The sequence below is a fragment of the Tyto alba genome, unplaced genomic scaffold, assembly GCF_018691265.1.
Source record: "Tyto alba isolate M040663 unplaced genomic scaffold, T.alba_DEE_v4.0 Super-Scaffold_9, whole genome shotgun sequence".
NCBI classification, from domain to species: Eukaryota; Metazoa; Chordata; class Aves; order Strigiformes; family Tytonidae; genus Tyto; species Tyto alba.
Window position 1 is genome coordinate 2,949,893 of NW_024881330.1, and position 22,795 is coordinate 2,972,687.

Consider the following 22,795-nt stretch of genomic DNA (forward strand, 5'->3'; position numbering starts at 1 on the left):
AAGCATCCGAAATATCTTGCCTGGGGTGAAATGCTAGACTTCAGTAGTAAAACAAGACACTAATACAGCTCAGACACACAACTCTTTCTCTCTTCCTTTCTCTTTTTTGCCCGCTTGCTTTTGAGAAACTTTTTGTTCAGTTGCTCCTTTCAAATGCACACTTGTTATTGCTTTGAAAGCCCAGGTTATCGGTTTGTGTTTGTTTTCTACTACAGAATGCAACATTTAAGGCTAATAAATTAAACATATGGAAGAAGCAGAGGGAGAAAAATTAGTTACAAGCAGCTGCACCAGTCTCATAGTTTATTTGTCTACGAAAGGCCCTGCTGCCATGGAGACGGGATTTCAGAGCTTGCTTCACTCCGGGTTGCACACGGAAGGAGACAGCGAGACAGAGAAAAGGAGAAAGCAAGAAAGAGACCCAAACCCCAGAGAAATCACCCCCAGCACACCCTTTGAAAACTCAGACCCTCTCGACTCATCTATTTTGCGTGACCCTTGGGTGCACTGGCCAGCAGGCAGGACTTACGGCTCTTGCTCGTGTTATTTTTAACCCTCTCGGCCCTCCTTGAAGCCCCGCAAAGGGTTGCAAGCAGCCTCTGCCAAGCTTTCTGCAGAACACCAGTCCCTCTGGTAGCCCGGTCCCTCTCTTCTCCACATCTCAAGGAGGGGACAGCGCTTCCCCCCACGCCCTGGCCCAGGATCCTCACCCCATCCGAGACACAAGAAGCGCTTGCGGATGATGCGGTTCCGTAACCGGCCCGTCACGGCCATGTAGGACTGCCAAGCCTCGGTCAGCACCCAGCAGAAAGAGGAGAGGAAGAAGAAGTGCAAGAAAGCCGCCACCAGCGTGCATATCACCTGGAGAGAGGAGGAAAGGAGGACACGTGAGAGGAGCAGCAGGCAGAGAGAACAGCGCGTAGGAGAGCAGAAGGCGCAGGGAGGTGCTTCCAAACCAGGCTCTGGAAGACAAGGTCATGGAGATCAGGACATGAAAAGACATTCTAGGAGGAGGCAGTCCCCCCCTACAAGCTTTGACCCAGCGAAGGACCAAAGCTCAAATTTAAGCACTGCGTGGAAATCAGCTGCTCTTAAGCGTGATCTCTAAGATAAGCCCACGGTTGTCACTTTTGCTGAAGTCTGAGCCTACGCTCCATCCTGATGCTCTCTTGGCTTCAGCAAGATATATTTATATTTTCCAAATGATCAAAACCATTGTCACAATCTTTTCGGGGAGGACAAAGCAGTTAGTAAGCCATACATTCATCTCCGCTCAAAAGGTTTGCAAAGCACCTTGTCGTTGGCAGCCGAGTCGTAGAAATTAAATCAGGGAAAAGCAATTTAGATGGTGTCCCTGCCAGGGAAGGATCGCTGAGTGAAAGAGTTAAGCTGTGAGAGCTGGGTGAAACCACGGCTGCCAGGGGCTGGTAAGGACTGCAAACACGAGTGGTACATAGTTATCCAAGAGCATATAACTACTAGCAGACAGGGAAAAAAAAGAAGAAAGAAAAAAAAAGAAACTACATTGGAAGGAATTTCATAATGGTGAGCTCTCCTACTGAGTGGGGAAATCTCTCAAGGGAAATGCAGGGAGCTTAAGCCATTTAAAATTAAACTGGGGAAAGTAATTGTAAATGCATTATGAAGAACAATCCTGTAGTGCCAGGGAGATGGACTGGAAAGCTGACAAGCTTGTCTTTGTTTTTAACGCGGCAAGGCCAAATCTGTCACTGGTGTAAATTGGTGCTGCTCTGTTTAACTCTGCCAGAGCTGTGCTTCATTTCCACCATCAGTGAGTTGGAAATCATGAATTTTTACTTAAGAAGAAAATGATGGAAAGAAAACTCCAGTGGGTCCCAAGGAGAGGGGAGAGCAAATAGACATTAAAAGTGACTGTGGATGAAAAAAATGGCTTAAGGCATTCATAGCAGGGGAAGGGGGAGGTTTATAATGAAGAATTTCTCTGCTTTGAGTTATATCAGGAAACATGGACTTTGGGTTTATGGTCAATGAACCTTCCTCTTTTTTCATCCACCAGCATCTTTTAACACAGAGCTCTCATGCACAGAGTGTCTTTTATCATGATTTTATCGGATTGCTCCTGATTCACACACTGGCAAAAAACCTGACATTATCAGAGGTTGTGAATAAAAGTAAGACTCTGTGTTCTTTGAGACAGGAACTGTCTTTTTGTTCCGTATTTGTATCTGACACCAAAAACCCTTGCTATCCTGCCTATAAATGGACACTGGATGACAGTTCAGTATATATAACACAGGTCAATAGATAATTTCAAGTAATTTTCACATTTTAGAAGCAGCCTAAAAAGGTGGTTGCTATTCATCAGCTTATAGACCTATATAAAACAGTCACAAACACAGGATGTTTGCTGGAATGTATTTTAAGAGACTTATTTTAGAACTTTCGCTTTGGCTAAGATTGGATATGACACTGTTCATTTTATTGTTTTGATTTTGTTCTGCACCAACGCAGTTCTGTACAGTTTGCCAGCAGTTTGTAAAGTGGAGATGAAAACTTCTCTTTCCTATTTTATGCCAGAGGGATACATTTTCCGGGTAATTTTTCTCAATCTAGTAGTTTGGATAAGAAAGGGAAGGAGAAGAGAGGAGGGGAGCACAACAGAAATATGCACATGTCAGCTGGGCCAGTATAAACCCATTGCCTCAGCTGAAGCCAGGCTCTGAACTTGGCCAGCTGATGGGCAGGCACATATTTGTTTCTTCTACCTCTGCTGCAGGTATTTCCTTACTTGTAAGAAAAAAATAAAAGTCTCCATGAAGGCCTAAGCACAGGGATATGATGTCCCAAGCTGCTGCAGAGAGTTCTAGCAGAGCTTGTCGGTCTGTCAAGGCCATTAACCCTTGCTTCTCTTTAAGAGGAGAAATCTGTTTCCTTGCAGCACGTAGCCATGCCTTTGAGATACGGCCCGTTCATGCAGCATTCATTTCTTTTGTATCACGTTACTGCTGACTGTAATTTTTTAGCCTTTTCCCATGCCTTTCATCTTCAAAAAGCTTAGCAAATCCAAGCGTGGAATCTTGCCTTTGAGGTTATACGGATGGAAATCAAGGGAGAATTTGGCATTTCCAGGGAAACTAATACCATAGAAATTCTCCCAGAGTAACTGCAATTCTAAATCAATCACCAACATTTTAAGATGCTCCATTATCAATAATTGAATGTGAATAAATTCCTAATTTACACTCCTCAGTCTCTTCTCTGTATAGTTTTCTTTCTCTGTTCCCTGCCAGAGACTGTGTACTAGATGGCTGAGCGGAAATCCAAGAATAACCTTTCTATTTATGGTGTTTCATGCATATGTATGTGCAAAGAGCTAATCTGCCTTATGCAATCGCAGCCGGGAGCTTTGAATCCGCACTAACAGCTCTGACAGTGAACACCCAGAGTAATGTGAGAAAAAGCACGAGGGAGAACCTGGGCTCACGACTGTGCTCTGAAGGACGTGGGAGAGGGTGAAAACATCCACCTCCTGTCCTGGGGTGAGGAAGACTAACCAAAGAGGAGGTCCAGCCATGGTTTGGCATGCTGAGCATCCCTCAGTGTTTCTTCCTATGGAAAGAAGCTCCTAGCACACAGCTGGGGTTGTAGACAGTGCACCCAGGGAAAGAGAGAGCTTAGCTCGCCCTTTCTCCACCTCTTGACCTGACAAAAACAGTGTTGGCCATGAAGGAAAGCTCTGCTTTGTGAAGTTAATTTCTGAAGGGTGCTTGTTTAATAGGAGCAGAGCTGGCTGGATGCTTCTCTCCACACTTCTCTCCACATATCTGACGCAAGCAGCTGTAAAGCTTTCCCTAAAACATAACCTAGCCCTAACCCGAAGGGCCCCTCCATAGAAATGAGTCTCTGCGATTCATTAAACCCTGGGGCTTCTCTGCAGAAATGCTTCCAAAAGTGACAGCATGCTCTGGCTGCCAAACTAGATGCTCAAAAAAAAATTGGCCGGTCACTGGCTACTGTTAATTAAAAACTAACTTTTGTCTTCCGATTGTGACTTTGGCAGCAGGAGTAGTGGAGGATGCTCCTTGCCTCACTTTTCTGCTTAGCAGAGTTTGGATGGTTGAGGCACTTGGGGAGACGGGAAAAAGTACCAACAGGAAAACACTAATGATAAGCAGTGATTTGTTATGCCAGACACCAACAGGGAAAATGAAAGTACTTTAGCTGGAGAAAAGTCATGCAGGCAACACACGCCTCTCCAGCTGGGTCTGGAACGTGGGAAGGCGTGTATGTGCACCCAGTGCACATGGCTTGAAAATCCACGTTACATCTTGCCTTTACTGCTCAAGTCACACTGCGATCTGCAGCGAGTCCCTCACAGCTCCCCCCCCCCCGCAATTCCGCAGCGTGCACAGCATGTCTGGCAACACTTCCTACCCCAAAAAAGGTGTTTTTTTTTTTTGTGACTGTGTTCATTAACATCTGCCAAGCGCTTTAAGCTCAGAGTATAAAAGTTGCTGGAGAAATAAATGTAAAGCTGAGACGTTGTTTGGTTTTGATTTTTTTTTTTTTTTTTTTAAAGCCTTTTCTCAATCTGTCTTTCTTTGTAATTTTGGGAAAATAAAATGGTTAAAGCCTTGCAAATAACCATGTTTCTTCACTGTGGCATGTGCCAGCTTCTCTAGGCAGATATTCAAAAATATCACATTGGTTTTAATCAAAGCCCCGAGGATGCTGACAAATTATCAAAGAGAGGGTGAGAGAGAAAATTGAAATCTGCCATTTAGTTGTGTCTTTGACATGTTGCTAATTAACAGATGGAGGAAAAATGAGGAAGCACTGCCTGAATGGATCATTTCAGTGCTAAATCAGGGGAAAAGCAAACAAACAAACAAAGCCCAACTGATCTCCTACCTTATTCCGGGTCTGGGTCTGTCCGATCAGGATGAGAGCATTGGAGGAGATGATGGATAGGCAGAAGTTGATAAGAATGACAGAGCGCTCTGAGCGAATATACCTGCAGCAAGAGAAGAGGGGGAGGGAGATCCATCCTGTAACAACTTGCATTAAGTTACCTTTGGAAAGCATCAACCAGGTGCAGGTTGCACTGGGCCAGGCTCTACAGAAGGCCATGGTAAGAGATTGCCCATTTCCTGCAGATCTTGTACGTTAAACAGACAAGAACAAGGGGAAAAGGGAGGGGGAGAACTTGGGTGCAGTGCTCAGCCCACAGATCTCTCCATCCTCCCCCCATCAGTGCTGGAGTTATGAGCATGAGTCAACAAACTAGGGGCCAGCCTGGTCCCTAGTCTGAGCTGCTCCTAAACCAGTAGAGTGCTGCAAATCTTCTTCAGCTCTGCTTACTTGAAAGAGGACTTGAAAGGAGCTTAAGAGAAAACATACAGGCAACACATGGAAAGAGTCCCAAATAAGAAGAACCACAGGCATGCTGGCGATGAAAGCAGATTACGAATGCATGCACCTTCACAACAAAGTGCTTGTGATTCATCATTCCCCTTTGTTTAACCTAACAACCCGTCCTGAAGTGGGAAGGATGTGTGGAATTTTTTATTTTATTTTTTCCCTCAGATGGAGAGGTTTAACGCTTCTCAAAAGTAGGCCAAATACATCACTGCAGCTGTGGGTCCGGGACTTTAGGGATCCAAGATAGGAAGCTGTTGTCTTCAGCACCTTGCAGGAGCAAGCTATTTGTCATTTCTGATTTGCAATGTGCAGCACAGCACCAACTTGCTGCTGAGGTATGTGCACGAAAATGAATTCAAACCACTGGCTATGGAGGAAAATTTCTTTGAAGGCACTTTTATGTACCTAATAAAATTAAAAGGGAATTGCTAAAGTGCAAGTCCTCAAGGACTGACTTGGGACCTGACCATACTAACACTCACACGTGTGAATAATCTCAGTCATTTGACAAGTGCCGTGCCTGAATACCACAGGAGGGAAGAGTAGCTACTGATGCTTACAGAAATTAGAAACAAATCTATTAATCAACCTCATACCTGGAGGCTAATGCAGGATTATTTCCTATATTCCAGCACATCAATTATTTATATTAGGACTTTAATTTCATTAACTAATTTTAGCAAGAGCGAGCTGGTCGTGCTTTGGCTGCAGAGTTTTGAGTTTCTGAATAGGTGGTCAGGATGAGTTTACTGCACGTGTGTGTTCTGCCAAGGGTAAATCTGTGCTTTACACCTACTGAAGGCTGCAAAACTTTGATTTTAACTTCCCTCTGACTTTTACCTTCAGACAAACATGAATACTGGGGATATGTTTTCTTGGATACAAAAAAGTCACTGATGCAAAGTAGCTTAAACTTACACTTAAGTCTGTTGGAAATCTGGTTTACAGGTAGTTCTCCCTGAAACTCACCCTACCCCAGACCAGACTAAAAAATTTAGGCTTCCAGCTCAACTAGTAACTGGAATTACTGCCTGAAAAATGAGCCTCTGGTTCCTTTCATGGCCAATCTGATCACAAATTTCCCCATTTCATTGGGCTCAATGATGCTGTGCCTCACGTGGATACTATTCCATTTGTGGCTGGAGGGTACTGAGCCATCAATCTATCTATGCTTTGATCATGTGTAGTAAAACATCAAGTCTCCAGTCAGCAGCTTCTAGGGAATAGAAAGGGAGATTTGGACTCTGTCCTGGTGGGAATGAGATGTAATAAATCTGTGTAGCAACACTATGATCCAACTGGCATTAGAGTGCACTTCGAAAGTCTCCTCTGGTCAAAAAAGGTAAGAAATAAGTTGACCGTAAGTATAGTCTGTACTTGGATGTAAGGGAAGATAATCCAGCTGTCTTCACACTTTTTGCCCCCTTAAACAAGCCTCTCCTTTCTCCACGCTGACCTTCATGCACTGAGAGTCCATCCTGCTCACCAGATCCCTGAACCTCCAATGAACAAGACATGGGTTGACAACATGTAGAATCACAAAATCAGGATAATTTAGGTTGGGGAAAAAGCTCTCGAGTTCCCAGTCCAATCTTCTGCCCAAAATGGGGCTAATTTCAGAGTCAGATCAGGTTTCTCAATGCCTTTTCCAAACAAGTTTTGAAAATTACCAAGAACAGAAATGCCACCACCTCTCTTGGATGACTTGATACAGTGCTTAACTGAACTCATGGTGAAAGATTGTTTTCCTTTATATCCAGCTGGATTTTTTCCTGCTGCAGCTGGTGCCTCCAGACCTTTCACTGCATACCTCTGCAAGTAGTTTGACTTTGTGACTCCTCCTTAACGGCCTCCTCTTCGCCAAGCTAACCAAGCCTTGTTCCCTTTGACTCCTTTTACATCATGTTCTCCAGCTCCCTAAGCATTCACTGGACCTGCTCCAATGTGCTGATATCTCTTGTACTGGGGGAGTCCAATATAGGGCACAGTTTTCCAGATGTGGCCTCAAGAGCGTCAAGCAGAGGGGAATAACCAATTCCCTTGATCTGTTGGCTATATTCTTGCCTATATAGCCCAAAATAATGTTGGCCTTCATTGCTGCACGGATGCATTGCTGATTCATTTCCAAATCTTTGCCCACTAGGAACTGCAGAGCCTCCCATGTGGAGGCATTACCAAGCCACTCAGTTCCTAGCCCATCCTGCTCCACACGGTTATTCTGTCCCAGGTGCAGGACTGTGCCTTTGTCATTATACCATTTCCCCAGCCTGTATCTCCAGTTTGCTGAGGTCCTTCTGAATGGTAGTGCTGCTCTCCAGCATATCAGTTACTCCTCCCAATTTGGAAGCATCCACAAACCTGAAGAAGGTGCATTTTGCCCCATCGTCCTGGTTGTTAAAGAGTGACATTAAACAATATAGGCCACAGTATCAACACTTGTCAGATGCAACTAGTATCCAGCTCCTGAATAGGCTTCAAACCTTTGACCATTACCCTTAAAGCCTGCATGAATTCTATCCAGCTATTAAGCCACCTCAGAAGCCACCAAATCCAGTGCACAGTTCTCTGATCTGAATACAAAGATGCTATGGGAAACTGTGTTAAAGTCTTTGGTAATATCAAAATATACACCATTTACTTCTCTCCACTGTCCATGCAACCAGTCATCCCATCACAAAAGGGAAACAGGTCAGTCAGGCACAATCTGTCCTCAATAAATCAGCGCTGTCTGTTCCCAATCACTTTCTTGTCCATCATTTTGCCTGGAAATAACATTTATAACTACTTGCTCCTTAATCTTCCCAGGGGCTGACTGACTAGCCAGTTGTTCTTTGGATCCTCCTCTTTGTCCTTTTCAAAGGTGGGCATAATATTTGCCTTCTTTCAGCCATCAGGAACCTCCCCAGATGATGGAGAGTGGCTCCACGGTAACACCAGCCAGAACCCTCAACACCCTTGATGAATCCCATTCGGTCCCATGGACTTGCAAATGTCCAGCTTACAGAAATGGTCCTCAGATCTCTCTTCCTTGGCAGCGGGTAATATTTTCTTCCCCATATTCTGCCACTAGGTACAAGAACGAGGGTGCCTGGGAGCAAACCTTGCCAGTAGAAAAAGCTGGCAAAGGTACTGAGTACCTTCACTTTTTCTACTTCATTCTCCATTAAGCTACTTGTCCCATTCAACACTGGGCCAACACTTCCCTGGGTAATCCAGCGGTGCTGACACCTACAGAAACTCTTCTTGATGCCTTCCACACTGCTCACCAGTTTCGAATACAACTGAGATCTGACCTTCCTAATTCAATCCTGCATTCCTGAGCAATATTTTCATAGTCCTCCTTGGTAGCGTTACCTGGCTACCAAACATTTCCTTCTTATGTTTCAGCTCAATCAGAAGTACCCCATCGTGCTAAGACAGCCTCCTCCAATGCTCACTTTTTTCCTTCCATTTCCTCTTCTCCAGCACAGCAAGCTCCACAGAAAGAAATCACCATTACCGTCCAGACCCTCTGGCCAAACAAGTCAGTAACTCTTATCAGAGAGGGAAAAACCACAGAACTTGATAGGTTTTGCCAGAGGAGAGACCTCCAGCAAAGGTAGAGCTGCTCCATGGTGCTGCCTCACTACTCTTTGGCTGATACATGGACTCTGCCTGCTTATCCAAATATGCTGTACTCAGCCGCCAAAGCAGGGGAAAACTCACTGAAAATTTAGGGAATGTCTGCTCTGGCCTGCGTCCTGCAGGATGTGGGGAAGCCCTGTGCAAACTGAGACAGATGGAGAAGGTGGGAAAACCTTGCAGTCTGTCTCTCTGTCCCCATTACGCCGCCTTTCTCTCTGCAAACACTGAGTCACTCTTGCTTTCTCTCTGTACATACACACATCCTTCTCTGCGCACACACTTACTTACACTTGAGTAAGGCTACCTCCCACCAGGGCCACCGAGTGCCTCAGCATCTCTGGCAAAGGCAGAACTCCTGGGTTTAAAACAAGTGTTAAAAGCCCCTTGAGAGCTCACTGACAACCACTAAATCAATCCTCAGGCTTCGATGGGCAGGGAGTGAGAAAAGCTCGCATTGATATCTTTCAGAGATACGGCATTCACCCAGCCACCGCCAGTGAAAAAGGCCAGTGGAAGAGCTATTCGATAGCAAGCATTGATCTCCATGCTGTGGAAAGGTCACTGATTTCAGAGGCTGTTGAACTGCAGTGAGTTCAGGGATGGAAAACACGATGGGGCACTCCTGAAACACCACTGTGTCAAGGCGCTGCTTGAGAGGAGTGGTACCAACCAAAGTTCAGAGAAGCACAGCATTACATCATTTCCCCTGTTCTGACCCTTGAATAGTTCCTTTCCTCCCCAGTTTTTAATTTTCGAGTGGGAAGATCTTTTCCTTTCAACTCCCCCTCTTTTTCCACATGGGTGGTGGAGCACATGGCCCACATACAGATCATATCTCCAGCTGTGACCCAGTACAGCCACTGTCGAGATGTAACAAGGTCACTCCACTTCCACGGCCCAATGTGTCACTGACCCCTGTGTCGAGACTGCTAATAAGGCCAGAGATGCACCATCTGCAGCAGAGTTTTTGCAGCCATCTGTCTACTGGGAACTGGAGTGAGTCCACCAACAGGCCACCAACAGCCGTCAACCAGAAACAACGTCCAGTTTTCAGTGAGACTGTGCCAAGTTGGCTGTGTCTGAAGTGAGCGCTTGTGTGGAAAAGCTCATGCTGTTCACGCCAATGGCTGGGTAGGTGCCACTAAGAAGCAACCATTATTTGAGGGTTTTGAATGGGAAGCAGAGGGAAAATTCATTTCCTCTCTGATATGCAGCCCAAAGCTGGGTTCACCTTCCTTTTATTCTGCCCCCTTTTCTTTACCGTGTTCCTTTCCGTCTTTCTTCCCCGTCCTTTCTTTCTGCTTCCCCTGTATACACAAACCCTAGCTGGGCAAAATTCTGGGAAAGTTTCCAGATTGTCAGCCTCAGTGAGTTTATTCATCAGAAGTGTTTCATACTCAAGCTGAGTCTGTGTATGCATGCTCCAGATGCCTTTGTCCAGAGGTCTGAATGGGAAATTTCCCAGCCAAAGCACCCTGAAACAGCTGAGCTCTGGTGAATGCTCTCCACAGAAGATCAGGCAGCTAGGGCATGAGGAGATTCTCTCCTAAACAATGGAAAAGAATCACTTTGATACAGCTCCTTTGTGTTAGTAACAGCTGGAATAATATGGCTGATCCCACTTCTAAGCATTCCTCCAGCTGTTGTCTATCAGACCACACAACGTCCAGGGCAAAACAAAATGGGAGCCAGGAGATAACGTTGACTTGAATATGATGTTCCTGAGACCATTAATAGGACAGCACATTCATGTCCAGCAGCTATGCCTAAAATAAAAAGGACACACAGAGTGCTCAGGGCTCAGCCACGGGAATGATGTGAAGTTCAGAAAACATGAAAACATGATCTACAGAGAAGAAATGAAACAAACTCAGTGCACCAAAGAGAAATTCTAGAGATCACTTGATCATGCTGTACAAATATTTACACAAAGAGACTTAGGATAGAGAGCCCTTTAATCAAGATATAGCTGGTCTCAGGATCACTTGGAAATGCATGTCCATCCTTGGCTAGCTCAGAAATACCCATTCAAGCCTCCCATAAACATGTCTCCCCATTCATGCTGATCATTTTGGGCATAGGCATAACGCAAAGGCTGGAATGAGAAATTAAAAAGAGCGTATTTTAAACAGGGCAGGCAATTAACTTTACTGTCCTCAATAACAGTAAATATTGAGGGGCACACTCCTGGAAGAAAATACATCATGTTATTCCAAATGACTCTGGCATGCTCCAAACTGATTCAACCTCACATCTGAACTTGGGTTTCAGATCCTGAACTTGTTTCTGATAGAAAAGAGAGGGTGAGGCTCAAACACTTGCTCTTTACTCTTCTATCCTAACTTTCCACTTGATCCTGACACCAGTGACACCAGTAAGTCACCTACCAGCGCTGCCCAGTGCTGCCCAGCCTGAGGAAAAGCAGGAGAGGACAAGGACTTGAGCAGGTCCAATGATACCCCAGGCACGGAAAAACCTGAGTTCTAGATAAACGTTATTATGATCAGTCTTCAGCTTGTAGCACTTGCCATAATTAACTAGCCACTATGCACTGTCACAGTATCAACAAAAAAAAAGATGCATTTTTGCTCATTTTTTACTCTCTTGTTTTTTTTTTTTTCCTCTACCAAAGGGTAGAAAAAGTTGTATCAATTCATAACTCTGCAAAGAAGAATCACTTGACAAAATAGGAGCCTCAGACTGATCCCTTCTCCCAAAAACGTCACCAATAATATCCAAACAGTACATTTCCTGTAACAACTCCATTTCAGTTTCACAGTCATCCACCTGGTTCTGATTTTCTTTGTTTTATTTAACTTAGAGTCATGAAGCTCTCGGCTTGTTTGCCATGGGTTTAAGAAAGGCATGGGTCTCATAGTATAAAATCAGACCTAATTCAGTGAAGTATAGGGGGAGAATCCCTTGCACACCTCAGGTCCTCCTGCTTATACAGTCCACCAAAATGTATCCAACAGTGGCATGGGCCAGTGTGATCCTTTGTTCAAAAAAACTTTGCTACAAAATCACTTCAGCTTCTATAAATGATATAATTTAAGGTTACACCTGACCTGCTTATAGGTGTACAGGATTTCTCTGCGATATGATGTACTGAGGAATCCCATATGCATCTGAAGCTAAGGGAAAAACATAGCTAAGAGGTTGGAGAGTTATTTAGACCATGCATGTTTATCATCCTTAAGCTCCTGAAAAGTGCTGTCAGTTCTTCAGGCCAGATGTTTTCATAATGGGTCCTGGATGTTTTGATGTTATCAAAGACCCAAGTGGGAATACCTTGAAGCAATCTGCCTGCCAGGAGGCAGTGCGCCTTCATCTCTCCACCAACAAGGTTTCCTGGGGTATACGAAAGCATCTAAAACAGCACACGGCTTTTGAAAAGGGAACAATGCAACTACATGGGGTCATGGCACTAATTTAACTGTACTAATTTCTCTGGCACTGAAAGGAATGAATAATGCCAACTAAGTCACCATGATGACTTCTTGCAGGACCCACTCATTACCAAATGGTTCTTCCTCAGGCACCAGACACCCAAAACAGGAGAGCAAAATCTCCAGGATCCATGTAGATCAAGAGACAGCAACTTTCCCCAACAAGAAGAGAAGAGAATGAAAGCCATACCTCCAAACAGAGACATAAATGATAATCAACAGCAAAAGTGTCAGCGAAGATACTCCACAGCCTACAATTAACGTGACAGAAGGGACCAGCACCTTTTCCATGTTCTGAAAGAGAGAAAGTAAGACATTAAAAAAAAAAAAAAAAAAAAAGAAACAAAACAAAACAACAACAACAAAAAAAAAAAAAAAAAAAAAAAAGATAAGATATTCTGCAAATGCTATCAGCTCACTTTCATGGCAAGAACTTTCCTCCTAATTATCTGTGTGTCAACCCACCTGACCTTCACATTGCACTGCACATACAAATAAAGAGGAAAGAAGACCAGGATCTATTTCTGGTTGACCCAGCCTTTTTTTTGGACCTGATTCTACTCCCACACACACCAGTGATAAGTCTGGGTAGCAACTCTGATATCCATGGCAAAAGGAGGATCAGGCCCTTGATATCCAGTGTGAAACTTTGAAGGTAATTAATGAGGCAATAGCAGAAGGCAGTGCCTACACTAGAACGATTACAAATGAGATCTTCTGGGAATGGCAGTGATGAAGGCTGGAGGATGACAAGAAGGTGAAAATCCTCCACCAACTACAAACTTCCATCTGGAAAAGAAGGAGAGGAAGCAAGCAAGAAAAAAACAATATGTACGTCTTCCCCAGAGACCCAGCATCCAGTCACGTCATCCATCACTTCACTACTCTTACACTACCACACAAGGCATTTCTTCATATGCAGGGGTCCTTACTGGATAATCTGATGTAGAATAGTTCTCCTTTCCTGTCTGAACACAGAAGATCTGCTGATCGTCAGCTCTTGCAATGTTAAGAACAAGCACACATGACATAACCTTTCCTAAGCTAGTTCTCTGCATCACTGGGAATAACTGTGTAACGAGCCAACATCTGCCAGGCTAATATCACTAAACTCTCCCTGTTCTCAGTTTAGAGTGAGGATCTGGATCCCACTTGGTTTTCTCTGTTGTGGGCTTTTTTTTCTGGCATGGTCCTCATTTCCACGTCAGTGATCTCTGCTGTTATGAAGGAAGAGAAACAGAGACCCACTGTGCAGCAGACACACAAGAACCCTTAATTTAGAGTGATTAGGCATTATGCAGAGGTGTGGGAGCACAGTCAAGGTTGTCATTAGATTGGCGTAGTACCAACACCTATCACTACAACCATGGAGATGAGATGATTTCTGACACAGCGAGGGCTTAGCACAGAAAAGCAAAAACCTCCATGCAATTATGCATGAATTTGGGAATGGAACAGGCAGTCCTCTAAGGACTTGTCTACACCGTTTTGTTGGCAGGCATGAGGCTTGCTCAACCTGAACTTCCAACCAGTGGGATGCCATGAAGCTGAGGCTACTGTAGCTCTGTTCCAGGCTACTAGGCCTTCTGCAAAGCAAAATATATTAGGCAAGGCTCAGTGCTATGCTTATATGGAGTCTGGCCAGATCAACACATGGGCAAAGCAAGAATGTGTCCATTGACACAAGGCCCACAGTCAGTACAGGTTTACGCCAGAGAGCCCACCAGGAAGAAGAGACAAACAACCACGATACCTAGGGATCTGAGCTGAATTGTCCCTGAAGCCTGAGGGTCTCGGGTAGATCCTCCTTACCTGCATATTTTGACCAAGGGCACCTTTCACATTTTGAATCTCATTGGAGGAGGGAATTAATGAGGAACAAAACTGTCACCATACTGCTGCAGTGAGCCTCGTAGGAGCTATTGGGAAGGCTGAAACAAGAGCTTAAGGGATCTGAGACAAAATTTAGTGACACATTCAATGGCTTGAATGTCCAACTGGCATATATACCCAAAAGAGCACCGGTTGACTGAGAGATCTTTACTGGATGCAGACCAGCTACAGACTGGAAGCCAAACTGCACTGCAGTGTGGTGCTACCTCTCTGCAATGTCCCCTCCCTACTGACCACATTAATTCTGACACGTCACTACCCCAGCAGGCCTGTACAAATTCCTTGAGTTTGCTCTGGGAAACAGAAGGCTTAAGACTCTCCAAAAGTACACCACAGATACACACAAAGGGTTTGGATGCTGATCCTAACTCAACTTGCTAAAATTATGGAACTGAATATCCAGCAATATCTTAGTCCTTTTACCTACCAGCAATTGTGCAGAAACAACAAGAATAACACAGCGCTGAGCCCCATTAATCCATCCACCAAGCTCCCGCATCTCCCTCCACCCAGAGCTTCCCAAAATGCTCATGGAAAATGTTTCGGCGCACATGTGGATTGTTTATCTAAGCTTTTATGGAAACCTGGACCGCTGTGATTTTCAACATCGATCCATATGACTGTATTCCCACCCGGAGAATTTGCTCCTGCCAAATAGTTGTAGAAGGTTAGAAGCAGGTTTTTGGGAACTAGGTAAACATAAAAAAATTTCAATGAAAATATCAACATTTTGATTCATCTTCCATCAGCCAAAATTGAATTTGGACATATTCCAGGCACCGTGAGTGCTGAAATATTGTATCCTTATAAATTGAAATGTGGAAGGAACTTTCTTCTGAGAACAGAAGCCTCTCATTTAGTCAGGAACTGGGGTAGGGTATGAGAAAGAGAGATGAAATCTCCAGTACGAAGCCACAGCTTCTCCCTTTGCCATGTTTGTTTCTCCCACTGCAGAACCCAGGTGGGCAACAGCCCTGTCCCACCCCAAAGATGTATGGTCATGCTAAACGCACTGTGAAGCACAAGCTGCTCAGGCATGGATTGCTCCTTGCTCGCTCACTCCACACTCACTCCCAACCCTTTTTCTCTTCCTGCTCCCTCCTTGGGGCAAGATGAGTTCACATCGCACAAATGGTGGCCCGGGATGAGCATCGATTGTGACATTTGATTTAAGTAGGTCTCATTTTACTGACTTTTCATGGATAACTGGATAAAAGGTTGGGGGAGGAGCTCCATTAAAGCAAAAAAAGCCCAACATATAACTCATTCCTAAACCATCTGGGAGTAACTGAAGAAATGGACTTTGGATTTTAAGAGATGAGCAGATTACACCCCTATAACTCCAACATAGTAACCCTAACTCCTCTCCCTTCCACATCCTCCCTGACATCATTTTACCCCCAACAACCTCAGGTTCTTTCTCTCCGTTCTCTGTCCCCTTTCCCACATCACCTATAACCCTCTCCTAGATCCTCCATCAGCTAAGTAAGAGGTTGCATGTACTGGACCATTCCTAGGTCAGATGTTTTCTCATTGGCAGGGCATTGTACAAATGACCATCCAAGTGGAAGCCAGACTGATGGGTAATAGCTGGTGTTTATCTGCAGCCTTTCCCACAGAAAAGACCCTGATCTGCACCTCCTTCTCTATCCTTCAGCCAGACTTTCACAAAACTCATGCCCACTAGAAGGCCATTTGCTGAAAAGATGCTATGAAGCTCATCCCTTCTCCCTACAGAGAAGGGATGGTTGGTCCAGCCCTGATGGGATTTCTTTTGGCATCATGAGTGTGGATAGCCATAAAAAAACACTGGCTGCAATAAGAACAGGAGCTCACTCCTTTGGGAATAATAAGTCCTAAAGGCTTAGGCCCATGAAGCTTAGGATTCTGCTTTCTTCCTTCATTATTAAGGCTTCTCTGTCCTCCTCACCCTCCTTTTCCCCTCCCCCACTTCTTCCCTTTGGCAAATGAAGCATCATTTGTTTTATTTCTTCTGCCTAATTAAACCCCCTGACAGAAGGTGGTCGGATGCTGCAGGATCTGAGCCCTGCGAGGGAAATTTCTTGGAGGAGAACAAGGAGGAAAAGCAAGGTTGGTTTAAAAAGTAATAATGTTACCAACAGAAAAACAGCAAGGCATTCTTAAGGCAGGAGAGAAAGCAGTCCTATGGGAGTTTCCCAGCACCACAGCTGAGGAGCAAGCTGATTGTCTGCAAAAGACAGGCCGGGAACAGTCTCCACCTGCTTGGACTGGAGATGGTCCCAGATGGCCCCAGACCCTGCCCTGTCCCTCATCACCTCCCCACGTCTGCTGATGGGTGCCACCCAGAACCACCCTGAATCACAGATGAATCCCTGCCCAGTTGGAGCTGGAAAGAAAATCTTTGCCTGGGCCAAGCAGGAATAGAGTAGGTCATTACAAATCGCAAGTCCTGCGATTCTGTCACCAAGCATGACAAGGGAGGAGAGAAGCAATCAATGACATCATCTGGGATGGAAATAACAAGTGCCACTGCCTGAGGCTGCTTGCTGTCCTACCACCTCATCACTCTGCCTGGCAGGGCAGAAGGACAGTCCTCCTTTTCTTTACAATTACACTCTGCTTCCTTTTCCTTCTCTTCTATTTCCTTCTTTTCCTTCCTCCCTCATTTTTCTTTTTTTCTCTCCTTTGTCTTCTTTCCTTCGGCCATTTTTCATGACTGCCTTTTCTTCTTGCTCTTAATGCACTTCGCTGGCTTTTCCCCCTTAACATTCTCTGCATTTCTCCTTCCTTCTCTTGCTTTCTGCACAACACTGTGAAAAGCAACTTTATTCGAGTCGTGCTTGTTCCATTACCCTGCTCTGGCTCCAGGGTCAAACAGCCTCCAATTAGAACAAAGTCAAAAATGGTATTTCTTAATGCCATGCAGTTTGCCTGAGACCTTACAAGCAAGCTGTTCTTTCTGCTTTGTCCATCTTTGATACCGAGAAAGGCTGAACAAAGACTTTATAGGGACAATATCGTATTAACAAAGTCACCAAAAAATTAAACCACTTGTTTTGCTCCCAAATTAAATACAGGCATATGAGTTTGGAATTTGGGGTGCCGGGCTTTGTTTTTAGAAATGTATTTATTATCCAGAATGCTTGCCTTGATCTTGACTTCCTGCACATCTGGAACTAAAAACTCACAAAGTCAGGGAATTACAGAAGTACTGGTTGCAAGGGACATCTTGAGCTCTCTAATCCAATTTACTGCTTGGAGCGAGACTACCACTAACATCAGGTGAGTTTGGCCATGGTTTTGTCTGTATGAGTCTTAGAAATTCTCAAAGATGAAGAGCTCCCATGCCTCTGGTATCCATCCCAAGGGCACACGACTCTCTTGGTGATAGGGTTTTTCCTAAGGTTGCACATGAACTCACCAAACTACAGTTTATGGCTTTTCCCCTTGTTAAATCATCAGGCACAAGTGAGAAGAGTTTGGTTTTATAATTTTTGTAATTAGCCCTCTGATACCTGTAGGTTGTGATTAGATTGCCCCTTACATTTGTCTTTGCAAGACCAAGCAAGTCCATCTCCCTCTACCTCTTCTCACATGTCATGAGCTCAAAGCCATGAGACTCATTCCAGTCTTCTGACAAAGAATTGGATCAGGTGGGTGTGATTTACTTCAAGAATTGCTCAGCAACCATTTTACTGTGCCACTGGCCTAAAGGCTCTTCACAATTCTTGAGAAGTTTTTTAAGCCACATTGTATTGATTTTGTTGCTGGTTGGACAAGTCTTGTCAAAGCAGGGACCTGGTTGTAAAAATTGCTGAAAAATAATGCTTTTAGCAGTACTCACAAAAGTCAACAGCTATCTAAACAAAGTGGTGTGTGTTAGTGCTGTAAGAAAACAACTGAGAAGGGCTGAATGACCAAGAGCTGAACACGCTCTTGTAATCTGCCAAAAAAAATCCTGATTATTTTTTTTAAATCCCCATTAGGTTAAATTCTGGGTTTCTCACTGACGCTCAGGCCCTTTGAATGTATACATGTATACTGCAGTGGTATGGTAAAGCATCAGCTGTGTACAACCACTGAACAAAAGGAGAGCAGCTCCCGCAAAGGGCAGCAATTCACATCAATATACGGCATCTTTTAGGGACTTTGGTAATGAGTAATGCTCTAACACCTCCATCTGGGTGAGAACCAGGCTCTTGACACAACTCATCTGACAAAGGTGTAGCTGATGTATGTGTCCACCTCCAGGGACCCTGCAGAGCCAAGAAGAGCAAAGCTTTGCACTTACCCACAGAAGGAGCAAACGTGAGGCAGGCACACCCAGGGAGAACACCCAGTGAATAGGCAGGTGCTATTCATACCCCACCACTCTCCTAAAAAGCAGAACTGACGTCCAGCTGCTGAGGTCCAGGGTAAAATTATAGATACAGATAGAGTTGTTCAAGGGAAGGCTCATTTTTCACCTCCCAGAAGACATATTTCTTACACTAACTGTAAGACAGGGAGAGAGGAAGAGCAGGACAGAAGGTCTTTTTGATGGACCCCAAAATACAGGCAGTAGCAGGGGTTTAGTGAAGGTAGGATTGGGTCACAGCTGAAAGAATCTATTCTGGTGGGTCAGCATTATCAGAGAGACTACAAGGTTCACTCAACTCAAAGCAGAGGAGCAGTGAGGAGGCACCAAACCATTTTTTTCATAGGATCATTGAGGGGTTTGGGTTGGAAGGGACTTTCAAAGATCATCTAGTCCACTCCACCCCTGTCACGGGCAGGGACATCTTTCACTACACCAAAGCCCTGTTCAACCCGACTTTGAACACCTCCACGGAAAGGGCATCCACAACTTCTCTGGGCAACCTGTCCCAGTGTCTGTCACTACAGGTCCTGTTGTCATGATTTAACCTCACCAGGCAGCTAAGCACCATACAGCTGCTTGCAGGATGGGGGAAGAATCAGAAGGGTAAACATGCAAAAACTTGTGGGTTGAGATAAAGACAGATTAATAATTCAAAAGGAGGAGGGGAAGAGCCAACAGAAAGAGAGAGGGGATAAAAAAAAAAAAAAAAAAAAAAAAAAAAAAGCAAAACTGAAGAAAAGCAAGTAATGCAAAAGAAACCGACCTCACTACCAACCAAGCAGTTGTCTGACCAACTGCTCAGACAGTCCCTGAGCAACACCAGCCCCCGCCAAGCTCACTCCCCAGTTTTATTGTTAATAGTGATGTCGTATGGTACAGAATATCCCTTTGGTCAGCTGGGGTCAGCTGTCCAGCTGTGTCCCCTCCCAGCTTCTTCTGTAGTCCCAGCCTTCTTGCTGGTGAGGCAATGTGAGAAGCACAGCTCAGCAATGTCTGTGTTAACAAAACATGTCTCTGTTGTCAACACTGATTTTGTCACAAATCCAAAATATAGCACCATGCAAGCTACTACGGAGAAATTTAACTCTATCCTGAACAAAACCTGGTATAAAGTCTTTCTCCATCTTTCTTATAGGACTTTATATACTGAAAGGCCACAAGGTCTCCCCAGAGCCTTCTCCACCTTCTAACCTCTGAGGAGGGCTTTGAGATCCCTGAATGAAGATCACTGAATGGCATCATTAAGAAATAATCTTTTCACAACTTCTTTCTAGAACAACCCGACATCCTCCTCAGCTCAGTGCATGTCACTGCAAGACAGATCCGGAGAATTACTACCTTGTTTTCCTTCCTTCATATCATAACTACAGGCTTCTCGTGTCAAAGCTAATAGTCACCCATTATCAGGAATGTATTTGTGGAGCGGAGGGCCCCTTTTATGTAATTTGGCCAGTCTAACAGGCAATTCCGTGTAATTACAGTACACAAAAATCACCCAGAGAGACATCTTAACGTGCTACTATTTATTAACAATTGCTAACTCTTCACTCAGTATTGAGTCTGCTCTCAAGATACAACATGGCAATCTGCATTTAGTAAACAGCCTTGATGAAGCTCTCAGGGCAGAGGAGTGGTCACGCAGTCCCTCGTTAATAGGAACTACCAGGGTAATTTCCTTCAGGCTGGCGGGGAATTACAGGAGTTAACAGTCCAAATTATCTACCTGCCAGTCATCAATGCCACGGTCAGCTTGCTGCCGCTCTTTGAACTACCAGACTGCACTCTCAGTGCCTCATCTTCCAGTCCTGATATGAAGGAGGGCTAGATCAGGCTTACGTTAAGGACCACTCCCCTCCTGCCCAACCAGCTGTTTCCAAACATTTGGTGATGTTCCCAAACAGCTGGGAATGTCCCCTCCTTGGAAGGGTTCAAGGCCAGGTTGGACGGGGCTTGGAGCAACCTGGTGAAGTGGAAGGTGGCCCTGCCCGTGGCAGTGGGGTTGGAACTAGATGATCTTTAAGGTCCCTTCCAACCCAAACCATTCTATGATTCCGTGCTTTTCACAATCATTACTTAAAATAGACTGTGCTTTCTTCCCTCCTCACCCCTTTCCCCTTGCACTTCGCTTGGCCACGCTCCTGAAATCACTGCTTAGCGGGGCTCTGACGAGTGGCCGTGAGCCACTTTGCATCCCTCTGCGAGCCGTGGTTTGAGAGCCAGCGTGCCGAGCAAGGGGATGGCCAGCGGGGAGAGCAGACGTCTGTTCTCAGCTTGCCCACGGGCCGACTGTGTGTACGCATGGCTCCATCATTTAAGCCAACCTTTTCAAAGTCCTCTCAGCTGGGCAGCTGTAGGTTGCAAACACTGGCCTTAACTTCTCAGGGGCCTATTTCGACCCCCTGGAAAGGAAAGAGGATCATACTGCCCACCATCTCTCCTCCAAAGCTTAATTCAACTCAGATTTCTGATACATGTAAATGCCTTAGGGGGTTCCCAGGGCTACGTCAGAACAATCAAAAACCAGCGTCTCATTCTCTGCTGTGCAATAGTAACATGGGGAGGTATGGAGGAGAGACAGGAGAGAGGTTTTGGCTTAACTGTTTGTGAGCTGGAGAGATAGAGCATCTGTTTTTTAAATCATTGCTTTTCATGCATATGGTAAGACTGTCTCTGTTCCAGCCTTTCCCTTTAAAGCCTGTTGCAGAGAAAATAAAATCATTTTCCACAATAAAGCTGGTAATAATCAAAACGGTCTATTCCCCTATGGGTGCACGCTCTTTCCTTCTGAGACAACAGAGGCAGAAGTAAAGTTTAATCAGATTGTGCACTACCACTGTCACGGGTACTGCAGTAAGCAGCAAAACTCTATTTTGCTCTGTCAGTCCTAGAAAATAAAATGGTCCAGGACCCACTCCATTGCCCTGAGATGAAGTGAAACGCTACAGATAATATTCATACAAACTCACCATTCAAAACAGAGGGGTCTTCTCCATACTTCCTAGCAGAACATTCATGGACCATGCCACCCCCTGGACCACGACTAGACACTGCTAGTTGGCACAAGCCAAGACACAGCCTGGGAGCATTATAACAATTAAACAGTAGGGACAATTACAGGACAGTGCTAGAGCTGCCTTCGCCATGGAATAATAATAATAATAACAATAATAATAACAACAATAACAATAATAATAATAATAAATAGTAGTTGTTATTGTTGTTGTTGTTATTGCTGTTATTATTAGTAGCATTAGTATTAGTATTAGTATTAGTATCAGTATTAGTATTTAAGCCATTCTATGATTCTATGACTATTTATTACTAGTAGCATTATTTTACCATATGGACATGTGCTCTAACTACTGCTCCTTCCTGCCTGGGATTGCCCCTTCTATGTATTACTCAAAAGATAATCAATTCAAAGCCAGTAACTAATTTGCAAGACAGTTCTTGCATTACCCATCTCTCCCTGGTTTCACAACTGTGCCCCCATCTCTAGCAACTTCACAGCAGCAGTGCTGAGCACCTTGCAGGGAAATGTGGTAAGATTTACACACAGTTAAAATAAAATAAGTCCATGGCAGACTGGGAATGGAAAATGAGGGTGGAATCCAGACTGTGTTTATCCTGATTTAAGCAGTGTTTTGGTTCCATGCCAGGCAACAGCATTTCACCAAATTATTCCAAAACAGCCCACTGTTTGTTTTACTCTATCAGTGTCGTGCTGGTGAGTGATGCCAGACCGGCAGCTCTCCCCACAGCACGGGCAACACGTGGCTCTACCATACCCTCACATCCTCGCTTTCGGAGAGACCCGACTGAGGAGTGGAGGGAACACCCAAGGTCATGGTCTCTAGAGAAAGACTTCTGGCAAAGATTGCTCGTATCACCCTGCTGCCTACCACCATGGAGAACAAACACCTGCCTTCCCTTTCCCTTCCTAGCGCCCTTGCCTACTGAAAACCAGCCCTTAAGAACAAGCTCCATCCAAAGCACGAGCCGTGAAACTCTTTTGCAAAGACTGCACAAGCCATCCCTAAAACACCTCTTAAACCCTGACCCCGTTCAGTCCCTTTGCAGCTGG

General features: G+C 44.8%; 1 protein-coding gene across 9 annotated transcripts in view; it reads right to left on the reverse strand.

Moving 5' to 3' along the window:
• The window catches only part of ADGRB1 (adhesion G protein-coupled receptor B1), a 280,012-nt gene that overhangs the window by 54,616 nt on the left and 202,601 nt on the right, over positions 1-22,795 (reverse strand). For all 9 annotated transcript variants that reach the window (XM_042785910.1, XM_042785909.1, XM_042785908.1 and 6 more), the window contains 3 exons: positions 12,667-12,770; positions 4,894-4,996; positions 711-861 (listed from right to left, as the gene is read on the reverse strand). In XM_042785910.1, the coding sequence (XP_042641844.1) occupies positions 711-861; positions 4,894-4,996; positions 12,667-12,770 (358 nt within the window). The remainder of the gene's footprint in view (positions 1-710; positions 862-4,893; positions 4,997-12,666; positions 12,771-22,795) is intronic.